Source organism: Hippocampus zosterae, chromosome 9 (assembly GCF_025434085.1).
Source record: "Hippocampus zosterae strain Florida chromosome 9, ASM2543408v3, whole genome shotgun sequence".
Lineage (NCBI taxonomy): Eukaryota > Metazoa > Chordata > Actinopteri > Syngnathiformes > Syngnathidae > Hippocampus > Hippocampus zosterae.
Genome location: NC_067459.1, coordinates 25,774,721 through 25,797,144, shown reverse-complemented (window position 1 = coordinate 25,797,144; position 22,424 = coordinate 25,774,721). Strand labels below are relative to the sequence as shown.

The 22,424-nt window shown below is 52.9% G+C and overlaps 2 protein-coding genes across 4 annotated transcripts; one reads left to right on the top strand and one right to left on the bottom strand.

Annotated features, from left to right (window-relative positions):
• Nucleotides 1-78: 78 nt before the first annotated feature.
• zhx3a (zinc fingers and homeoboxes 3a) lies at nucleotides 79-12,269 on the bottom strand. 3 transcript variants are annotated; one of them, XM_052076767.1, is made up of 3 exons: nucleotides 11,876-12,269; nucleotides 2,615-4,883; nucleotides 79-1,584 (listed from the first exon to the last, which is right to left on the bottom strand). In XM_052076767.1, the coding sequence occupies exons 2-3, from the start codon at nucleotides 4,741-4,743 to the stop codon at nucleotides 1,551-1,553; spliced, it is 2,163 nt and encodes a 720-aa protein (XP_051932727.1). In that variant the 5' UTR covers nucleotides 4,744-4,883; nucleotides 11,876-12,269; the 3' UTR covers nucleotides 79-1,550. The 3 variants fall into 3 exon arrangements, with proteins under 3 accessions (XP_051932727.1, XP_051932726.1, XP_051932728.1); XM_052076766.1 differs by lacking the exon at nucleotides 11,876-12,269 and adding an exon at nucleotides 7,495-8,719; XM_052076768.1 differs by lacking the exon at nucleotides 11,876-12,269 and adding an exon at nucleotides 7,943-8,719.
• A 2,344-nt stretch (nucleotides 12,270-14,613) lies between these two features.
• fam83d (family with sequence similarity 83 member D) lies at nucleotides 14,614-19,454 on the top strand. The gene is made up of 4 exons (XM_052076780.1): nucleotides 14,614-15,219; nucleotides 17,272-17,439; nucleotides 17,526-17,650; nucleotides 18,396-19,454. Exons 1-4 carry the CDS (start codon nucleotides 14,707-14,709, stop codon nucleotides 19,102-19,104), a joined length of 1,515 nt encoding a protein of 504 aa, XP_051932740.1. The 5' UTR covers nucleotides 14,614-14,706; the 3' UTR covers nucleotides 19,105-19,454.
• Nucleotides 19,455-22,424: the final 2,970 nt, after the last annotated feature.

The window sequence follows — 22,424 nt, the reverse complement described above, 5'->3', positions numbered from 1 at the left end:
AATCAATGCGGAAACATCCCCACAGCTTTGTTTTGTGGCAGCATTCGCACTTTCGAACAAGCAAGACGACACTGCTGATTGGTGAGTATTCGGTTTATTCTGTAAAGATTCAGAGAAAGTGTAGAAAGGATGATACAACAGTGCTTTATGATCAGGTTATTTCATAAAAGTTTTCTTTTCGTAAGCGATCATTACACCGTAAGTCCAGATTCCATTTATCTCAAACCAAAATATTTTTTTTAAACATTCGACAGAAGTGCATACACTGCTGGTAGGAGATGAACCTCCAATTTCACTTTGGATGGTATAGCACCGTTCTGAGCTATTAGCAGCTTGACAAGAATGCAGCTTAGGATATCCATGTAGTGACTGTATGTTTCAGGAAACAAGAAAATTCGGGAGAATTGCTCCCCCACTTGGCTCTGGAGCTAGCTCGAGATCTCACTCTGTCAGTGTCAAAGGATCCAATCGGTAATTTAGCTTTCAGCATTTGGCCAGTCACAATGTTCGATACAATATTACAGTTACAGCTCATATTAAAACGTTTCCAAAGTGCACATAAAGCAGCACACACACACGACGTTTTTTTTCTTTTCTTTTTTTTCTTTTCACAGATGGAGAGCAACGGCGATCCTGGATGCACTTGCTCCCCGGCCCCACTCTTCAACTTTACGGAAAGCGCGGTAGCTGCAAAGCGAGTCGACGGACAAACATTCCATGACACACACGTACAGAGCTGAGTAAGGCAACGTTAGCGTGACGGGCTCGTCTCTCTTCAGCTTGCGGGGCTTTGTAGGTCATTGATCGGGACAAAGCTGTCAATACCTTTGCAGTGGACCAGTGGGATTTTGAGCATCGCTGTCTTCATTAGTGCATCGTTATAGTCGCTTGCGTGTAGCTGAACCACAAAGTGATCACAAACATCGATACGGGTCGAAATGAAACATGTTTGATTGCATCTGGACTTACAGTGACGAGAAAAGGAAATGGAACTGGAAAGAAAAGCCAACGAGTAAAAGTCAAGGCAGTGCTGAAGTACTGGTTGCTAAAAAAAAAAAACAAAGTAAAAAATATCACAAAGCCAACAATAACATTTGTTTGACACATCGTTTGTCCGTTCAGTCAGTATGACCCCTCTTTAATAGTGCAGTTTCGATCATATGCCGTATGGAGATTTCTCGCGCTGACCCCCCCCCTACAAGATGATCTCCCGGCCCGGGCCCGTCAGCCTTTTGTTCATTCAAGTCAGTTTCCCGGTCAGTGTGCGTCTTCCGGTTCTTTCCGCGGGGCCCTCGTACTGTCCTGGTTGCGCAGCCTCCCCGCACGACCGCAGAGAAAGCATGAAAGGCGGAAAGGCGGCGGGAGCGAAGGAGGTGACAAGTTCTTGCTTCTGACGCGGGAGGGAGTGATGGCAGATGGAGGAAGAAGAGGGAGAGGAGGGGGCGGCGATGTCTTCACAGTTACAGTCAGAGTCTCACGGTCCAGCTACAATCACATTTGCTGTCATGACAAACACTCGTTTTGGGAGCAAAGCCTTCCCAGCGACTTCATCACACCTCCAGCAGCTCCATCCTCGGGCCGTCCCTAGACACGCGCAAGCACAACACAAACAGGTGAGGAGACTGCATGGCGGCGGCGGGACACCCCGCTCTCGTGTATGATTGGCATCTCAACTTCTCCCACTTCACCTAAAAATCGACCCCCCCCCCCCCCTCCTCCCCAACACAGAGCCTGGATCGGCTGATTGCGGCATGACCCGAACGTCTGTCCCCATCCACGCGCCTCACCGACAAGCAGGTAGGCCGTCACCACTTCAGCCGCTGTTATTTTAGTGACGTGTGGTTGCTAGCGTGGCTTGATGTTGGACCCCCAAAAATCCCAATCGCAATTATTTGGAAATCGCTGTGAGTCATTTAAAAACGAGCATCACGCCCGTGAACACTTGCATGTTGACTACTCTTCTTTTTGTGAGCCTTGTGCTCATTTCATCCTCACCTTTGCCGCATTGCATCTTTGCCCACATTCAAAATGCACCATGAAGCATCTCTGACTTTGTTTGTTTTGTCTTGAGACTCACCAGGCAGCTATCATATAACATGTTGGAAATGTACACCAATGAAAATTCCATGAATCTTCAAAAACTCTGTTTATATACTAATATATATATATATACAAGGCGGCCCGGTAGTCCAGTGGTTAGCACGTGGGCTTCACAGTGCAGAGGTACCGGGTTCGATTCCAGCTCCGGCCTCCCTGTGTGGAGTTTGCATGTTCTCCCCGGGCCTGCGTGGGTTTTCTCCGGGTGCTCCGGTTTCCTCCCACATTCCAAAAACATGCGTGGCAGGCTGATTGAACACTCTAAATTGTCCCTAGGTGTGAGTGTGAGTGCGAATGGTTGTTCGTGCCCTGCGATTGGTTGGCAACCGATTCAGGGTGTCCCCCGCCTACTGCCCGGAGACAGCTGGGATAGGCTCCAGCACCCCCCGCGACCCTAGTGAGGATCAAGCGGCTCGGAAGATGAATGAATGAATATATATATACCGCTACCAGACATTCCGAGAAAGCAAGAAATCCATCCACACTCGGGCAGCGGTCTTGGCGCGATGGCAATTACCTGTTCTGATTGGCGTCATTGGGCTGTTGAAGGAGCGGCTGAGCGGCAGCAAGCTGCCGGCGGTCTCTTTGCGGCGGCCAGGCGTCCTCGGCGGAGGCGTCGGCTTTGACGAGCTGGCCGCGTCCCTCGGCGGCCATGAGCGCCTGCAGCGGCGAGTTGAAGTCCTGCCACTGAATCCGCTGGCGCTCGGTGTTTATTGGGCCTCGGACCTGTTGCTTTTGGCCCGGCATCGGCGGCGGCGGCTCCGCCCGCAATTTGGCCGGGCCGTCTCCCCCGCCGCCGCCGCCGCCGGCTTCCCGGGCCGGCCGCAGATATCCGTCCAGCCACTTGAGCTGTCCGTTCTTATGACTGTAGCGGCTGTCGCTGAACCAGCGCACCACCTCCGACTTGGGCAGGCCCGTCTGGACGCTCAACTCCTCGTACTGCTGACTGTTGGGCCAGCGGGCGCTGGAGAAGGCCCGGCGCAGGATGCGCAGCTGCTGGGCGTTGTCGTCGGCCGGCTCCGACTCGGCCTGCGCCGGCTCGGCCGCGCTCTCGCTCTCGTTGACCTTCAGTCGCTTGAAGTTGACCTTGACGGGTTCCGTTTTCTGCTCGCCGTCGGCGGGAAAAAGCTCGTCGTCCTTGATGAGCTGCTGCAAGATGGACATGCTTTTGAGGCTCGACTCCTTGGCGCCTTTGCCCTCCTCCGCGCCGGACGAGCCGCTTTTTGCGGCGCTTTGAGTCGGGGAAGGGCCGGCGCCTTCGTGGCCAACGCCGCCGCCGTCGGCCTGATCCGGAGGGCCGAGCGCGGCGCGCCCGCGATTGTTGCGGTTTGCGTCGCCGGTGTTTTCCAGGGCCCCGGAAGCTTCCTTCGCGGTCGGCGAAGCGCCGCGCGTCTTGTCGGCGGGGGCGGGCGCATGGTTATTGCTCACATCGGGAGCGCGGGCGGCAAAGCCGGCGTTATTCCCGTTTCTCCGTGCGACGTTGTCCGCCGCCACGTCGCCGCTCTTCTCCGGCTCGCCTTGACCGGCGTCGCTCGGCGTTCCGATGAGAGACGGAAGCTTCTGAGCGAGGAGCGGGGCCGAGTACGAGACCCTGGTGACGCGGGGGCCGGCGGGCCCGGCTCGGGCGGCCCCTCCGGAGGCGCTCGCGCTGCGGTGAGTGACGGTGCGATTGAGGCCAGGCGGCGCGGCGGGCTGCTTTTGCGGCGCGGCGCCTTGGAACACGGTGTTGAACATCTTCCTCCTGGCTTCTTCGATTTCCTCGGGCGACCAGCTGATGCCCTGCTTGAGCCTCTGGGCGGTGAACCACAGTTTGATCTGCTCTTCGGGGAACTCCGACACCACCGTCAGGTAGCAGAGCTCGGCTTTGGTGGGGTAGGGGAACTTGCCGAAGGACGTCTTGAGAAAGCTGCTGGCGTCCATGGCGGCGTGGTAGGTGGGGATGCTGCTCAGAGGGATCATCACCTTGGGAAGCTCCTTGCCCGGCGGCGGGTACAGGGAGGGGGCGCGCCGCCGCTGAAAGGCCCCGTTGCGGAGCTCGGGCGGCTCGCTCGGCGGGGGGGCGGGCCGGGCCGCCTCGCCGCCCTCCTTGCGCAACAGCTCCACGGTGTGGGACACCACGATCTTTTTGTGCTCGCCCTTGGCTCTCATCATCTTGGCGATGGGGGTCTTGCTCAGGGAGACGGCGCCGTCCCCCCCGTCCCCGTCGAAGAGGCTCTGCTCCACCGTGGTGGCGCCGTCGCGCTGGCCCACGCTCAGGGAGGCGCTAACGGAGCCCTCCGTGATCTCCGCGTGAGCGGCGGCGTTGTGCAGGGCCAGCGCCTCGAAGCCGACCGCCGACACGTCGCACTTGAGGCAGCGGAACGTGGGCCGGGCCCGGAAGTCCGGGTGGCTGCCGCGCACGTGGTCCAAAAAGTAGTTCAGATCCGCGGAGTGGAAAGAGCACGGCGGGCAAGCATAGGCGCCTCCTTTCCGCGGCCGGTATCGGGAGGGGGCCCGGCCCGACTCTTCCGCCGACGCGCCGAGGATGCCGTCTTCGGGGATGGTGGGCAGGACCTCCGGCAGCGAGCCCAGGATGGTCTCCTCGCGGGCGTGTTTGGATTTGGACGGGATCATGCAGGGCACGCTGGATTTCCTCTTGCTGGCCATTGCGGCGCTTTGCCCGGATGGGAACGCCGGCGACGGATCGTCCGCTGGGAGGAGAGCGCCGGCCCGCCGGACTTTGGCGTCATGGATCGGCCGCCGGGTCGCTTCACGCCTTCGGCCGGCTGGAAACGCTCCCGGGGAACCTGCCGGCAAACAAAAACACCGCAAATGGCAACCCCGTCAAAAGCGCAAGTGCCGTCGGGCGGGCTTGTCGTCGTGCTCGCTCTCGTGAAATGTTGCAAAATACAAGAGCCAATCGTCCCCCCCCCCCCTCGCCAAGTCCTTCAGATTCCAATGTGGGACACGATGGACGCTCTCCCGCTCAGTGGGCGACACGGCCGCTTTTAATGGCCGCGTCGGGACACAAAGTCAAAGGCGTGGAAAGAGGAAAAAATCAAGTCAAGTCTTCGCCCGCCCGCTGCCCCCCGACTGAACTTGTGACACACACTCGACCTGCGCTCATGTTTCGCTGGTCTTCTTTGTTGTGGGAGCGGAGATTTGCTGACGCGCGGCCACCAGCTCCCCCGCGCCTCCCGAGCTGATCGCGCCGAGAGAAACATCAAGCGCGCAAACTCAACCTTGATGCAAGTCATGGCTCAGACCCGCTTTGGCCCCCCCGACTGGCTTTGCTATTCTATTGTTGCATCTTTTCCATGACGTGGCCTTTGGAAACGGCTGAAAAGGCCTTTCAAAAAATCAACCTGTTCCGGAATTAAAAGTGGCAAATGCGCGCCCCGCAGCACTCGATGAGCCCGGATAGCGACCGGCTCCTCGTGACTACTTTTTGGACTCCATTTTACGACTGACAGCTGCTGCTGCTGCTGCTCTCGGACGGGACTTTTACACACACAAAAAAAAGAACAAAACAGTTAAAAAAAAAATGTAGGTCACCAGCATCTTATGCAATAATCTCGGTTGACTGCATCCGGCACGCTGTACGTTTCGGCGCCGGCCGGGTCACGATATCCTCGGACGGCAGGCTCAATTAACCCCCGCCGAGGACGCCGCGTTTGTCCGCCGAACAAAAGATTAACGAGCGCGTCGCTTCACACGTGCACGCTTGAAACATCCGCGTAAAAGCCGCGACGCCGCTTTGCGCGCTATTTTTTTTCCGCCGTCAAGGTCCCGGCTTCCCATCGTGCGCAGTCTCCATTTCTTTGAGATGCTCTCCAGGTAGCGAGCCTTAACTCCCACCTCAGCTCATTTCTTGATTTTGCTGGCGGCGGAGGGCTTTTTGTGCGCCGTCATTTTCGCCGAGCGGACATCGCGAAGGTTATGGAGGAGCAAAGCGCGCCGCGGCCATCGCTGCTTATTTGGCCAGCTGAAACATCTTTTGCTTTTATGACGGCATTATTCCACGACAAGGACGTCTGGAGCTCTGTCACACGCTTTCTACCACTGGCCAGAGGTTTGAGAAATACGAACCCCCCCCCCCCTCGCAAAACAAAGCCATAAAACGCCACGAGAGCAAATGCACGGATGGATGGATGGATGGCCGGAGAAGGTCATTTTGTAACAAGACTGGAGTGTTACAAGAGCGTTCAACGGGGACAAGAGTCGGCCAAAAGGCGTTGGAATATTACAAGGCGAAAAACGTCCGGCGCGCCGCCACCGGAAAGAGAGGCGAGGCGGCCTCTCTGAATCGAAAACGGCCCAGTGATGCAGACGCTCCCGGATTGGTGGGTCAGCTCCAGTTGACGGCAACAAACACACATTTGTGTTTTTGGCACGGCGCCGCCTGTCACATGAAGGCGAGCGCGGAGGAAAACGAAGCGGGACAAAAGGGAAACTCAGACGTCTGGGAGGGAAGCAAGAGGATGACTGATGATGATGATGATGATGACAGCCGGCGCTATTTCAATAGTCCTCCCTGCCGGCACCTCCGAGTGGGGCGTCGACACGCGCACGCCTCACCTCCGCAACATTGAGCGCCTGCGACGCTCTCAAATCTTTCTCTTTGAACCAAAGAAATGACAAGGAGTCTCTTGATGAAGAGTTTGCCATAAAAGGAAAAAGGAGGGGGGGGGAAAAAACAACCCAAAAACATTGCTTTTGTGGTTCATTGGCCCGCCCCAACAGCGATCCACGCCTGGATTTGGCATTTGGGTTGTTGTTTTTTTGGAATTGGTCAATAAATGGGAGCGGCCTTGACAGATCCATTTGAAAGATCCAAAAATGTGTCCGGAGGGAACATTTGCTGCCTGCTGTCCAATACGGACTTGGATGTCATGTGAGGGGATCAGCTGGACACCAAAATATAAGACGCCGTGTCACTGTCCTGCGAAAGAGACGGTGGCTCACTTACGAAGCAAACGTGATCTGCCCCCCCCCACCCCCACACCCGTCCATCGTCACGCACGCCGCCGATAGCGTGATTTCTTCGGACAGGTTTCCCATCGCGCGCGTGTGTGCGGGCGGCGCGGCAGCATGACTAAGTGTGCGGCTGGAGCGATACGTGTGCTGAAACGCAAGTGGGAGATGTCGGGGCGATGAGCGCGGCGCTAATGGAGCGCCGTCCGCGCGGGCAGTCCGGCTCCAGACAAAAACGTGACCTCCCGGCGTCTTTGTCTGCTCGGCGCCCTCTTTTTGGGATGGCGACGTACGACGTATTTGTGTCGGTTTGTGTATGAACGTCTGCGACGCAGGTGTTGTCGGCCATCTCGCCTCCTCCTTCCTCCCTTTGCTCTCTCTCTAACACACACAGACCCCCCCCCCGGCCCCCTCCCTCCACGTGCCTACTCACCACCCTCTTACCTCCGTGACTGTAGCCCCATCCACTGGGAGTCCGGTCGGTCGTGCCACTCATGTGTTAACATTGCCATGGCAACCCTTCTCCTCCCCTTGCCCAATATGCCACACACACACACACACACACACACGCTCGCCGCCGAGGCGCTCGCACACGCCCAGCGACCGCAAGTCTCATACGCAGTGAATTCCTCGGAGCGCATCTGGCGCAGGACAAACTTTCATCCACGCGGGCCTGCGAGCCGCTGGGTTGAAAAAGTCCCTTGGCCCTCGGCGTCCCTTTCAGCCCACTTTGGCTGAGGTCTGAGCCATTTTCTTCCCCGGCAACCCAAAGCCGCCCGCGCGCTCCTCAAACGGTCGCCGGGCGGGCTTCGTTAAGGAAATGGCACCGGCGAGCGTGCCTCAAACGACCTCCCGTCACCATGTTGCTCAATCAGACGCGGCTGCGACATACTTAGCGTCTGCTCGCGCGCGGTCGCCGTTCTGGGTTAGGGCGCAGCTCGCCGCGGAAGGCGTACATTGTTTGACGGAGCCTTCTATCTGCGGCCCAGATGAAGGACGGACAAATAAACCGTGGCTCGCCGAGGAGGAGGGGAAAGAAGAAAAAAAAAATCACATCTGAGTCACGCATCCTTTTGCATCGCTTTCATGAATAACTTCTTCAGTTGTGTAGCCAAGACTACAGGCATTCATTTGGCAACTTGAGAAGAAAAGGAAGAAAGATGGCGGCGGCCCACACATTGTCCCGTCCGCTCTAAAATGGCTGACATCGCAGCCTCCGCCAAGCCTGGCAACTGCCAGCTCCTGTATGGGACAGAGAAAGTGGCAGGGGTTCTTTGGCCACTCGTCAACCCCCCCAATCCCCCAAGAGAGTTTCTTTTGCGTGCAACTGCGCAAACGTGCTGTTTTGGTGAGGCTGTGAAGATTGGACACAGCTAAGAGCGACGACAAAAGCGGCACTAAATAAAAGCTGAAAGCCCTGACTAAATTGCACCTGCGTATGACGCCGGCGCTCTCTGACGAAATATCCAAAGCCCGCATTGTGGCTGCGAGCCTGGCGAGGCAAGGTATGCTGCTTGCGTGAAAAACAACAACACCTTTGATTGGTTTGGCATTAAGACAGTCGATTCTCTTCTGAGAACTTGAGGAATGTTGAACACTGCGAGTCGGCTAAATCTGCAAACCGGGAACAGGAGACCTTCCTCGGCAGAGTTTTTGAATTATATCACACATAATTCAAATCTATCATATCATATCTCATATATCATACGCACAGACACACAAATAGCTAGCTAGATAGCTAGCTAGATAGACAGCTAGCTAGCTAAAAAGCTAGAGAAACGAATTGGAACTGATGAGTAGTTACGAAATATGCTTATTTTGCCACTTGAAAGAGATATATTTCTTTCAATAGATAAAAAAAGATGTCATTTCTTTGGGTAAATGTTCAATATGGCAATAATATCAAGATCCCATCCCACACCCATATGATCACAAAGGTGCAAAGAGGCCCTCGTAGCAGCAGGTACGGGCAGAAGCCAAAGTAAAGAAAAGTAAAAAGACGGGGGCGCCGTGCAGGGGTCCCTCGGGACTACAGCTCAATAAATATGAATATGGTGGAAAATGTATTTGAGTGGCTCAATTCAAAAGACATTTGGCTCAAATGTAGTTGACTACACGCAAAGGGAAATCTTTGGTGATTTTTATCATTTCCAGCTCGCAGTAAATGAAAACTCCCCCAAAAGGCAGTCTCGACAAATGTCAACGCGGAGAAAATAGCAAGTTGCCATCAATAAGAAAGCGAGAGAGAATGCACGCGGGAAGGGCGGCCGCATTCGGCCTCGACGTGAAGCGAATCGCTTTCTCTTATTTTACACGTGTATGACACTGAAGAACGCGCCTTCGAAAGCTCCGGCTCGTTGGAGCTAAATAAGCAATATTTAGCACAATGCCGTACTGAAGTCAATTTTTTGGATTGAGGGACAAAAGCGGGCCCGAGCATGGTCCTCTTTCTAACCGGATGAAAAGGAGAGCGGCCGCCCTCATTAGAAGAGAGCTTTGTAACACGGGAGCCCCTTCCCAGCCTGCATCCGGCCGCAGCGAAAACCTCCACGCGCGCACGGCTCGCCCGAGAGCGCCTTCGCCGCGTCTTACTGGTCAACGCGCCCACAAATCAAGTAGGAAGCGTTCCCAGCAGAGAGCGGACTAGCGTACTCGTTGTGGAGCGGCCCCCGTGGAAAAGCGCAGTCCTTTCCTTGACCTACATTGTCCAACGTAACGCCCTCACATGGTGAAATCATTAAAGGCCATTTCCAAAATTTGCCAGTGAATCACAAACTGGCCGGGCTTCCGCCATTCATCCGGCCTCGTGTTTCTTGGAAGCCACATTGCAGCCCGCGGTGGCAACAAACAGTCAGTGAGGAGAGCTTTAGCCCCCCCCAGTCCTCGCAGTCGCTTCTTTTGGAATCATTGGCTCGGAGGCCTTTTTCATTTTACAGACCGCATCTGTAACTCATCGGGCGCAGCTATTGTCGCGCGATGCGGACACGGCGGATCCGTTCCAGCCGCTCGACCGTCCGTAATGAATCTCGGATACGTTCATAAATTGCAATAACGGATTCGGATAGTTTACAGATGAACGCAAACAACTGACATTTGGGCCCTATTTGCGTGCAAGTCCAGCGGCAAGGTGTGCCTGGCTGGGGATGTCTTGCTTTTGCCATTTTTGTCCACTGGCGCAGTTAGAAATGGACATGTGCGCCGTTGAGGGAACGAACGCAGCCGACTTCATTCCCGGCTAATCAAAGCGGCTCCCCGTGTTGGCCGCTTCCATTGGCTGCTCTTCAACCCCTGATCATGCAAGTGACACACACACACGCCAGGTGTGACATTGCTTTCAAACATACATAAAACATAACAATAATAATATTATGCATCCAGTGAATTAATTCCTTCAATGATTCAGAGGCTTGAATGCACGCTAATGTCAGATTTATGACTTCAATACAATGACTTCCACCACTCCTGATTGGCAAGCAGAATCTGCCTGCGCTGCGATCAAATCCACCAAGCTCGCGTTACTCCAGCCGCGCCACAATTTAGACCCGGTCCAGGCCACTTTCTGCCACCGAATTGTCAAACGCACTAGGGGGGGTGTACTAGATAACGGCTTCTCTCCACCAGAGCGACGGCGAGGCGCAACGCCGCCTCCCAAATTCCCAAAAATGGGGCGCAAAATTGAAGAGGCGCCACTTTTTATCTTAATCTATGGAAAAAAATCCGCGTTGAGTCGCTCGACTTCAATCTGAAAATATTTTTGCACCAATCTCATGAATTTGTCTCATGTGTAAAATGAAATGGCCCCCAAACAGAAAGTCCCTTTTGGCTGTATTGGTGCAGTGCATCATGGGATACATTTTCGAGTGACCATAGTTGCTCAGTACTTTTCACGAGGCCCGATATCGCGGACACGGGATCGGGATCGATTCCGAAAGCTGGCTCCATACTCTTACGTGCTCTCAGAAAAAAAGGTTACTCGTCAAAAGTGATACATTCAACAGCCCGCTGGCAATCATCCACACTCTGGAACAACACGTGAAATGAGCAAGCCTTGTGTCATTGGAGTGGTGCGTGTGTGTGTGCGTGCGCGCGCGCGCGCGCGAGCGAGTGGGTGTGTGAGGAGGGCAAAAGCACATGTTGGTGGGAGGAAGAGAAGGAAATGAAAGAAAGAGTCGTGTGCGTTTGGGCCTACCGGAGCAGGACATGCAAAAAGGGGAGGATCGGTGACACTTGTGCGTGCGTGCGCGTGTGCGATTCGGCCGTTTTACGTTGGAGCGCCAGCGCGCGCGCGCGTAGCGTATAGCTGCCGTTGTCGGCGTGACAAGTCTCTCCCAAACTCCAAGCGCTCAGCACAGGAAGCGGCGTGTTGTGCAATGAAAAAAGAAATCGATCCAATAACGGCGAGCAGATTCGCCACATCGGAGGCGATAGCGAGCGAGCGGGAGAGGGGGGGGGGCGCACACGCGGAGGGACTCGGCGGGCTCCAAGTGTGACAAAGTGACGCGTAAAGCCATTTCAAGTGCGTTGGCGAGGCTCGGGAAGCCTCACGCGACCTCCCGACACACTTGCCAACGCTCAGCTGGCACTCTCCAGCAAGCTTCGCAAGAGTCGAGCCCTCTACGCGAGAAAAAAGAGAAAAATCCTCCACCCCCCCTCCACCTAGTGTCGCCATTTTATACATAGGCGACTTGATATAAACTACGGCAGCGGATCGAGCGACATGCACGATTCGAGAGCGAGACGTCATTCGGGTAAACAAGTTGGGAGCTCGCCTCGCGTCGCGTCGCCGCGCCGCGCCGCGCCTCGCCAACGGTCGATGTGTCCTTACCTCGAGAGTCGGCGCGGCAAAATGGAATCCGACATGAATATAGAAATGAATAATATGGGATTAGCTCCGATCGCCGCGCTTTGAGCTGCTGGAGAAGAGGCGAGCGAGCAGGGGGTGGGGGCTCTCCTCAAGTGAACCCGGCGAACTGGCGTGAACCCGTCAAGTGACCGCGGCGAGGTACGTTACATGACGGGAGCTGCCCGGCCCGCTGCAAAAACAACTATGGTCGGCGATGCGGGACTAGGCAGCTCCCCCCCACCCCCCACCCAAAAAAATATAGCCAGTGGATTTCCTACGAGCACGTGATTGGGAGCGTCATCCAAAATCCAGAAGCCCTTTCATCTCAAATTTTGGAGAGGGGCGGGGACAGATGAGCGAGCGAGCGTGTGGAACACAAGGCGAGAGAAGAAGAGGGACGGAGGGAGGGAGGGAGGGAGGGATGTATAGAGATCGCCTCAACGTGCAACGTCACCACCCCCGAGGCACCGGGACACTTGAAGGCACAACATGCAAGCCAGATGAATGAAATCCCAGGAAGCTTTTTTTTTCGGTTTGTTGGTCCCCAACAATGGGATATCATATGGACTCGGGGCCAATGTTGCAAAGTCTGCAAATTGCCCAATCCACGTTAAAAAAAAGAAAAACTGCGCGGCCTCCAAATTCAGAATGCTCCAAAGTCTTTGATGCCGTCTTCCAAAAGAAATATCTGTTGCCCGGAGACTTGGACATCTCAAATCCATACATGGACCGGAATCCCGTTGGCTTCGCACTTTCTTGGATTCTTCTATTTATTTTTTTGCGGATTGGACCGAAGGTCCGCAGTCGGCGGCGACGTCATTCCGCGTCAAAGCTGTCCGGGACTAAAGCGTGTCACGGCATGTGACGGCGTTGCTATTTCCCAACGCAATTAGAGAACAAAATGAGCTTCTCACGCGGGTGGATGATTTATGACTTTTGTAAGGCCAAACACTCCCCGTTTACAAACCCCCGTTGGCTTGTTTTTCTGCAACGCTGGTGACTTTAGGGGAAGACCAAAGGGCAATACGGCGGGCCTCGTCGTGAGCCTCGCAATCAAAACGTCCCCAATGTCAGCTGGAGCCGTTCCGCGCGGCCTTTGGATTTGTCCTCCGCATTGCGTTTTAATGGCCGATGATAACCAGCCCGTAGCGGGGATTGATTCTGCATATTTGCAATCGGATGCCAATCGTGTCGGCGTGCGCCCAAATCGGCCGTTGACTCATCTCCCGGCCAACCACGACCCCAGCCAGAGCGAGCGCGGGAGAAAACGGAAGGGAGCCGACGGCATTTTGCGTTTGCTCTCCCAGCTGTAGCCTTTTGGATTCCTTTTCTAGGCGGCAGGTCGGTTCAACAGCAGCATCGCTCATCGCTGATGACTAGTTAGTCACGTTGGAAATCAATAGTTTCGAAGCGGCGCCTTCCTGCGTGCACTTTGAATGTGAATGTGACTGTTCGAAATTCATTCATTCGTTTTGCCGCGATCATCGTTTTCTTTGTGTGCGCAGGAATGAGTTCAGATGCTGCCTGGAGGTGCAATTCAGGAACAACAGGATTATCAATCCCTAAACCAGTGCATTGAAACAAAAATGTGGGTGCGGCGTGAGCGCTGAGCTACGGCAAGTTAGCTCATCGTTATACTTTCATCGGCCGGATCCTCAACTTTGCCCGCCGGAAATAAAGTTAGCCGTGGAAATACGTCCGAACTGAATGTGAATTAAGGAGCATGGGAAGGAATCCGTTTTGGTGACCCCCAACCACTTCTTCCGTGTGTTTCTTTTGAAGAAAGACACTCATTTTACTCACTGCCTGGATTTGATTGAGCTCTGTGACCGACTGGCAACCGGTCCAAAAAGGGACCAAGCCAAAAGTTCTTTCAATCCACATACAAAAAAAAAAAAAAACAGTGATTAAGGACTTTCAAAGTATTTTTCAAATCATGTGTTCAAAAGTCTAGTATGCTCTTTTAGCAATTTGAGTGAGCTCATTTTTGCTTCTTTACTTTGCTTTGAAATCGATTTCATTCTTTTTGTAACTGTGTAAATGTGGTGCTTTTAATTGCAGTATTAGTAGCATTGAGGTATGTTGTGGCTGAAATGCTCCATAAATCAATGATTCCATTTTTTTATAACCTTACTGCCTAAGCACTGGTAAACATGTCAACCATGTCTATATGATAGATAGATAGATAGAGAGCATATATGTTTACTTGGGCAGGGGGCGGGGGGTGTTATTCATGGGATTTCACCCTACTTTAGATTTGTCCAACGTGCTCCTCTAGATTTGGCTGTCCACTGTGAGTAGAGCTTAGAGGTTGCCACAGGGAGCAAATTAAACTGTGCTGTGTTTAAAAAAAAAAAAGTAACACTTGAATTGATTTAAATTCATCTCCAAAGCTTAACGCTTGAAATGAACTTTGCCACCCACAGTCTGAGTGTAAAATAAATACCTCAAAAGGCCATCTAGTCATGTTTTTGCCGTAAATATTTCTAAAGCTGTGCCGTGAGGTCACGCACACACACACGTCAGAGGGGGCGTGAAGCAACTACAGCAAAGCAAAAGTCATGTTTGTATCCAAATGAACCAATCACATTGTGTTTACATTAAAATGACAGATACGGCGGACCAATCGAGAGTCGCCATTCCCGTGCGAGAATTCCCCACCGACCAATGGCGAACCGGAAAAAGTGGAGCACAAGGAAATCACAAAATACAAAGTTTGTGTGCGTGTGTGCGCGTGTTGCTGTTAACCGAAGATTCTGCACGCGCGGGACGGTTATCGCTAAGCGCTCAGATTGGAAAGGCAAAGAAGCAAAATGGCTCTGTCCCAGTGTCTGGACGACTCGCTCTTCAGGGCCAAGTCGACACTCCCCGGAGCCGGGTCGAGTAACCTGCAGGAGGTGTACAATGAGAAACACCGGCTCGCCTTGGAGGAGTTGCTGTCCGGGGGGGTCGACGACTTTCTGGGCTTTCTCAGGAAGGAGTCCATCGCCAACTTCCTGTCGGACGAGGAGATCCGGTGGATGCGGGGCGCCGCCGTGGCCCCGCGACACGCGTCGCTCCTCGGCGAGCACCGGGCGCCGCCGCCGGAGCCGCCGGAGCCGCCGGAGCAGCGGTCTATCGGCAGCTCGATTGACTGTTTGTCGGTCACTTATTTCCCCGAGGTGTCGGACGTAGAGCCGCCGCCGCTGGAGATCGGCTGGCCCGCCTTCACTGCGGGCTCTTACCGGGGAGTCACCAGGGCCGTGGCTCACTTCCAGCCGAGCTATGGCGACAACATCTACGCTTGCAAAGAAGCGGCGAGGAAAATGATCGGCAGTGCCAGAGAGGTAGGCGGCAGCGCCGTAGGCCCGCATCATTCATTGGCTCACTCTTGCATAAAATGTATAATAATTATTATTATGACTGTTTCTTTCCTCCAACGCACCCGACTCAAATGATCGGCATCTTTATCGCTTGCCGCTGAGCTGATCATTTGAATGAGGTGTGTTGTGTTGGATGAGGGACGCTTGGAAAACATCCGGCAACAGTTTGACGCCTGTGATCAAAGTGCAAGTAACAAAGTACAAAGACCGCGTTTGGATTTCTCCGCTCTCCATACATTGCGCCAGTATTTCTTTTTCCTTTGGTTTTTGTTGCACTTCTACTCCTCACATTCAAAAACAGATGTCATCACTTTCTACTCTACACTTTGTCAAAATCATCTTGATACTTTTTCAGCCACTGCTGATGATGGCATTAACCCCCCCTCCGGATAAATAGTACAATCATACCTTCAATCAGCCCTTCCAGAAGGCTGTTCGAAAAGCGATTTGTTCGAAATCCAAAGCTATTTTAGTGGCCCATGATTAGGGGCTAATACACGATGCAGACGTCACATAGAAAGAGTCCGATCTGCTCACAATGTACGCTACGCCAGGTGTAAGGAAGCCGAAGTGGCAGATTTGGCTTCGCTCCGTTTTCGGTCGTAATCCGAGGCGTAAAAAAAACAATTTGGTTGAGAACAGAGACGTTCTAAAACCGAGGTTTGACTATTTGTTTTGTAAGTCATTTCACAGTGTTAGGAAGGCTTGAAGCCGAGATAAGAAACAAAACAAAAAGACGTGACAATTACACCGCCATATTTTTTTTTTCAAATGAAAGCGCGAAACCATTTTGTGTTCAGATTTTTTTTCCATTGTGCCAACTTATCAAAATGGCTGTTGTGTAAGGTTCACCGCAACAATTCATTTTTGCTTTTGACCTTTTTTTTTTTTTTTTTAACTTGAGTACATTCCATCCTGTGTAGTTGTTTTTCCTTTAAGTGCAGGAGTTGAATCAATATTTTGACTTTTATTTTTGAAGACGTGTAGCTTTGCTTCTACTGAAGTACAGCTTGTGAGTATTTTGTTGGATCCTCAGAGGAGGGTGCTCAATCTTGTCCGAGCGGTAGGTAGACCGGCACCTCATAGATCCGCTTCCTTTGCCAAGGATAAACGCTCGAAAAGAAAAATGCGGTCCCGAAATCTTGCAGGATGGTCCCCACGGAATTGAGTTTGATGGGCCCGTTTTCCTTTGTCTGTCTTTGTAATGAGATGACACGTAAAGTAAACGGCCAATGAATATTCATTGCGGTGTCATGTGTCTCGCTTGAGCTGTCGGGCCCGTCTGGCGTTCAAAGGAGGAGTCGGCGCGCGGCTTCGGCGGCACCTCGGGCCTTTGCAAACGCTGCGGCGGATGTGTCTCGACTCGCTTTGGCGAAGTTTCATTGCTCGTCTATCAAAGAGCTGCACAGCCAAATGATGGCTCGCTCTCTCTCTCTTTTATTTTTGGGCGGGGGGTTTGTTGGAAACGAGCAAGCAGATCAATGGGGAAATGCGACGTGATGATGGCGGCCTTTGGCGCTGGCCAGACGCTGGTGGCTCGCAGTCTTTGCTGTACAAAAGAGCGCAAAATTGTCATGGGGCAGACATTTTGGCACATCCTCCTTCCAATAATCCGGCCATTTTCATTCAAATAAGGCAGATTCGCATGGTTTGTGTCTAGGAGCAGATTGAAGTCTTAAATCCGAGATTATCTTAACATGCGTGTCTAATCCTCGACGCGCGACGACGCCTCGTGAAATTCCGCCGCTCTCGGTGAACGCCGAAGATCTGCGCAAAAGCAATCTCTTGGAAAAGCTACTCATCTGCTTTTGGAGTGGGGGGGCGGGGCTTATTTTGTTTGCTGACCAAGTGTTACCGCTGATTGCCATGGTAACAGACAGGGGAAGGGGGGCACGTCGGTACACATATTGCGAGGGAGGGAGGGGGGGCGTCTGCGTCGTGTTTCAATAAGGCCTGGCATTTGAGACAAAAATGAAAAGCCAATCACGCGGCGTTCTCTGTCGTGTTCCGCCGCAGGTGATCGCCATAGTTACGGATTCCCTGACAGACCTGGATATTTTTAAGGATCTTCAAGAGGCGTGTTGCGTTCGCAAAGTCCCCGTTTACATCCTGCTGGACCGCTCCAGCTGTCCCGCTTTCCTCAGGATGTGCGCGAACGTCGGCGTCGGCTTGGATGAGCTGCAGGTAGGCCGCAAAATGCAAACATTTCATATGACTGGGCAGGTCTGCTCATTGCCGCGCGCTCTCACCCCCCACCCCCTTTCTTGAAGCAAATGAGAGTGCGAACCATAACTGGCACCACTTATTACACAAGATCAGGAGCCAGGATCACCGGAAGAGTTCACGAGCGCTTTATGTTGATCGACGGCAACCGCGCGGCGACGGGTTCATACAGGTATGACATCCAACAATTCCTTCTTTTATTTCATACGTGTACAAACCCAACCCGCAAAAAAAAAAAGAAGAAGAAGCCATTTGTCGCAGGGCCGCAGGCTTTCAAGTCAAATTTGATCTGCTTGCGCTCCACATTGCGCATGTGGAAGTCATTTCAATCCAAGGCGGCAATTGTCCTTTTCAAATTCCCGCTGTCGGATCCCATCCGTCACATTTGGGCTCGTATTACATATTGTTCCTTTGGATGCATTGTTGTCTCTGATTTTTACTCGAAACAATATTGCACTTAATCCCTGAGGGGGAACAGTCAGACACAGAGAAATGTGAGAGTTGCCGAGCACAGGGGTGTAAAAGTCGCTTCGTTCAGGGGGGCCGCTCGGAGCAAATGGGCCTCGCCAGGAAAATCAGGCCACGGTTCCTCGAAATAACCGCACTTGTTGTTGTTGTGCCTTTTCCTCTTGGTTGGAGTGCAAATGATGGCATCCGAGTCTGGTTACAGAAGTCTCCTTTTGCGGAAGGTTGAAAAATGGCCAATGTGAGTCCCCTTCTGGTCAGCACGTGTGCCTCATCGCATGTTCTCGCAACGCAAAAGATGAAATCGAGCTGGGGAGCTGGAACAAATCAGAGAAGCCACCAAAGGCTCACAAGTTTGCCCCAACGCCACCGACCACTTTCAGCGGACCAATTAAAAAAAAAACCCAGAATAAAGCCGTGGGTTGTAAATCGTGTCCTGTTTTTGTGCGCAGGTTCAACTGGACCGATGGCAAATTGAACAGCAGCAACTTGATTGAGCTTTCGGGTCAGATCACAGAAAAGTTTGATGAAGAGTTCCGCATTCTTTACGCGCAGTCTCTTCCCGTCAACGCGCGAGGACCCGCAAGCGCGCACGCCAGCCAGAGCTTGGAGCGCCTTCCCGCCGAGCATCTGCTCACCTCCTCCCCGTACCTGAGCAGGGAGAGGCCCCCGGGCCACAAGCTCCGCCCTTTATCTTTCTCTCCGCCGCTCCCCTGTGAGGAGATGGCCCCGGAAGACCCGGCGGCTCCAAACGGCAGCGCCGCATCCAACTCGTCCACCGTCGGCGACGACTGGTCGGAAGAAGAAATCCTGGCCGCCGGTCCCGCCCCCCCGGCGGAGCGGCCTGACGCCGGCGAGGCCACCCGGACTGGTTTTTCGCCGGCAGACGGCGACGCCCTGACGGACCTGCGGCACCCCGATCTCCGGCCCTCCGTGGGGATGAGCGCCCCCCCCGAAGAGTGCCCGAGCGGTCTGAGCAAAGAGCGCCGGCACCACTACGCGGCCATCCGCTCCAAGCTGGAGCACGTGATGGCCTCTCTGTCCCGGCGGCGGGAGCTCGCCGACATTGCCGTCGTGACTCGGGGCAGGCGGGGGCTCGGCCAAGCCGCGCCAGGGCCGCAGCCCCGACTCCTTGCTGGAACCTCCGCTGTTGTCGCGTGATGACACCGGCTCGACTCCCTCTCCCGCCCCCGACCCCCATTTTCCACGCGCTGGCCGGGTGCAACGGTGGCAGAAAAAGACTTGATCACGCCATGTCGCAATTGTGCATTTCTACTGCTCGCCGTCACAAATAACTTCCAGATGTCGGCAAATCGAATGTTCCGGAGCGCTTTCGCCAGACCCGTGCCGGGATGGCCGTTCCTTCTTTGAGACTTTTCCGCGCGCACACTTTGAGCTGCAGTGCGGATGAATGAAAGTGCCTTGCTGCCTTTGTGGCTATTTCCATCAAACATGGCTGCGCTGCGTGCATCCATACCTACTCGCTCATAATAAAGTCTCACTCAATTTTACTTCTTGATGGTGTCCATTCGTATCAAGTTGAGGGCTCAGAAGCTTCCGAACACACAAAGAAGCTCCGTGCCATCGCCACTCCAGAGAACCGGCGCGGCGTTGGCGATTTTTTTCTTTTGGCGTAATTTGGTCGAGATGGCACGTGAGACGCCGGCACCTCTTTGGAGAAGCTCCGGCACCAATCGTGGACACAGACGAGGAGCACAGCTTACGCCCGCTAATTTGACTCCATTTCTTTCTCTTCAAAAACCAAAACGAGAATCATTCTTCATCCCCAGCAGTCATAAAATGGCAGATTTCCAGACAGAAGAGCAGCAGGGGGTAGGAATGTTCTTCCTCGCTCCGTATTAGCGACGCTCTCGTGAATCGCAACAAAAAGAAAAAGAGAGCGGCTGAGCACGGGCGCAAATGCCGCCGAGCCCGGCGCGAACGGCGTTTTCAACTTGCCGCGGTGCACCCGAGGCCCCGCTGCGAAGGATCAAAACAAAATCGGTCTTGGCTGCAAGATTGAGAAGCGCGTTCGGTTTCCATCCCGCTGAGCTTGATGCGGCCCCCCCATATGCCACTCTTCCCTATCAATGTATACACATTGATCAATCCGCAAAGGACGAAGCCTGTGGGGATTTTGCCAACGCAAAAGAGTCTACAGGTCCAAAACAAACACTTGTGCAAAATATAGCGTGCCATTGTTATTATTCTCTTCTTCTCTTTTGAATACTCCGGTGGGCTACTTGTTAGCATGTGTGCCTTAGTAGTTCTGAGCTTTGAAGTTCCAATCTTGTCCCGGGCCTTCTGGCTTGACTTTTCTGCGGGTTACTCAGGCCTCCTCCCGCATTGCAAATCCATGCATGTGGTGGGAACAAAACGACTTGAAACTGGCCCCAGGGTGCGAGAGGTTGTTGGCGCCCTGCAAGTCGGCTCTCTCTCCGAGCCGGCTGGGATCGGCTCCGGCTGACCTGCAACCCCGAATTACAAAACGAGCGAGTCTTTCATAGAAGGCCACATTGCGCCTGTTCCGACTTCATTCAGCAGACACTTTCAACCGTTTTGAAGGAAGACGGCACTGTGCCAACGTCTCAAAAGTCTCCGCATTCATTAGGTGAAATGGCGCAGCTGAGAGGGGACTGATCGACAAGTAAATGCAATGGGGCTAATATGGAAGCGCACGGCAGTTGATGTTATTAGGCTGCTGCAAAGCAACCACTGGCTGTAATTAGGGGAGCAGCAGGGGGTCCGCAACACAACACTGTGCACTTATTAGTTGGGGCTCACAGGTAAACAGAGAGCCTATGCATAGTTCACTTCACGTGTCAATTAAAATACAATATCTCCGAGTTGGGACTGGGGGGGCCTATGAAGTTAAAAAAAAAAAGAAGCCTAGTTGTACAAAACATCACTAGCGCCCTTCGGCCACCAGAGAGAGCCCCGCTCTTGCACATATCAAAAACAGTCAGCAGTTTGGGTGGCAACGTTGAAATTGGTTCAGGACGGAAATGGGACAATTTTCACTCGATTGTCACGATAGAAACGCCGGGATTGCTCAAGAAAGAGATGAAACATGACTAATTATTGTCCATGTACAGAAAGAGAAGCATATTATGAAGGTGTACCAAATTCGCGTTCCTATCCGTGCTCCTTTCCGCGTGCATTAAAACACACGCGCGCGCGAGGTTCAATCAGGCCCGCGGGATAATTTAAAAATGAAAAAAAATGCAAAAAAGACAGAATGAATATTTTTAATAAGATGCCGTTCAGTGAGTATTCGCTAGGGGGCGCTGTTTTGACCAGAGAAGAAGACAACAGCAGCCTCAGTCCGGCACTGAGACAGACCACGTCAGCAGACGCACTCTCACGTTGACACATTGAGTGGCACTCCCCTTAGTTTGTAAGCTGCAGGCAGGGATCACATTTAGATTTTATATGCGCGTGTAAATGGTTTAAAACTTCCAGTCTTTATAAATCTTGTTTAATCATAAAGTGCATGACTATATTTTTCAATACCAATTACTTGTTCAAGTTTGTACAATCAATGGGATCAGTTGCAATGCGTAGATGTGAGTGAGAAAAGTCAATTGCACATTTGTTGAAGGAAATGGAAGGTGAAGCTTCATGAAATGTTTTTTAAATGTCAACATTTTCCAAGTGTTCTTGTGCTTCTTTATACCAAAACAAAGGGAAGACATATTGTTTTGGTTGTTTATAGCAAGGTATGTATAGTAAGGCGTTTTAGGCCGAAAAAAACTACCATGAAAAGTAAGACATTTTTAGCCGAAAAAAAAAACAACCATGGTAATTTGTTTTGGCTAAAAACACCTTACGATACATGGTCCTTTTTTTTCAGCTTAAACGCCTTACGACACATTGTCGTTTTTTTCAGGTTGAAAAGCAATGACGTGCTTGGAAATGACGTTTTTTCATTTTCATCATCAGACCTTCCAAAGTGGGCGGAGCGTAACGTCCAAATATCTGTCTGTACTTACTTACAGAACATGACTCAAAGGAGACCCTGATAAAAAAACACAGACGCACACACAAAAAAAGAGCTGAGTGTGCGACGTTTTGTGGTGTTTTGTTTTCTAGTGGCCGTCACCGCTCCGACTGCGGTTTGTTCTCCGAAGCGCTGAGTGGGAATGTTTTAGCTCGGCCAAAGCCAAGCGTCCGATCTTGGCGGTCACGATCCTCTCGTCGTTTGGCCGCGTGAGTCACGGTGACCTGCGCCGACGTTGCAGCCGCACGAGGCCCTCGCTTCCCTCGCGATAGCGCTGACGCTCGGCCTTACGCAGGTGGGAGTTATTGTCGATAAGCTTTCTGCGCCGAAGCGTACGTTGACTTCGGCTTGTGCCAGGAGCAGCCTTCGCACTATTTTTAGACGGCTCCAGCTGCCGGAGCTCCGGAGATTTATGTTAGAAGCAACTGTCGTGTCCTAACACTCGCGCGTCCTAGTCGCGCAAGCCGAGGTAGCGGCCCGG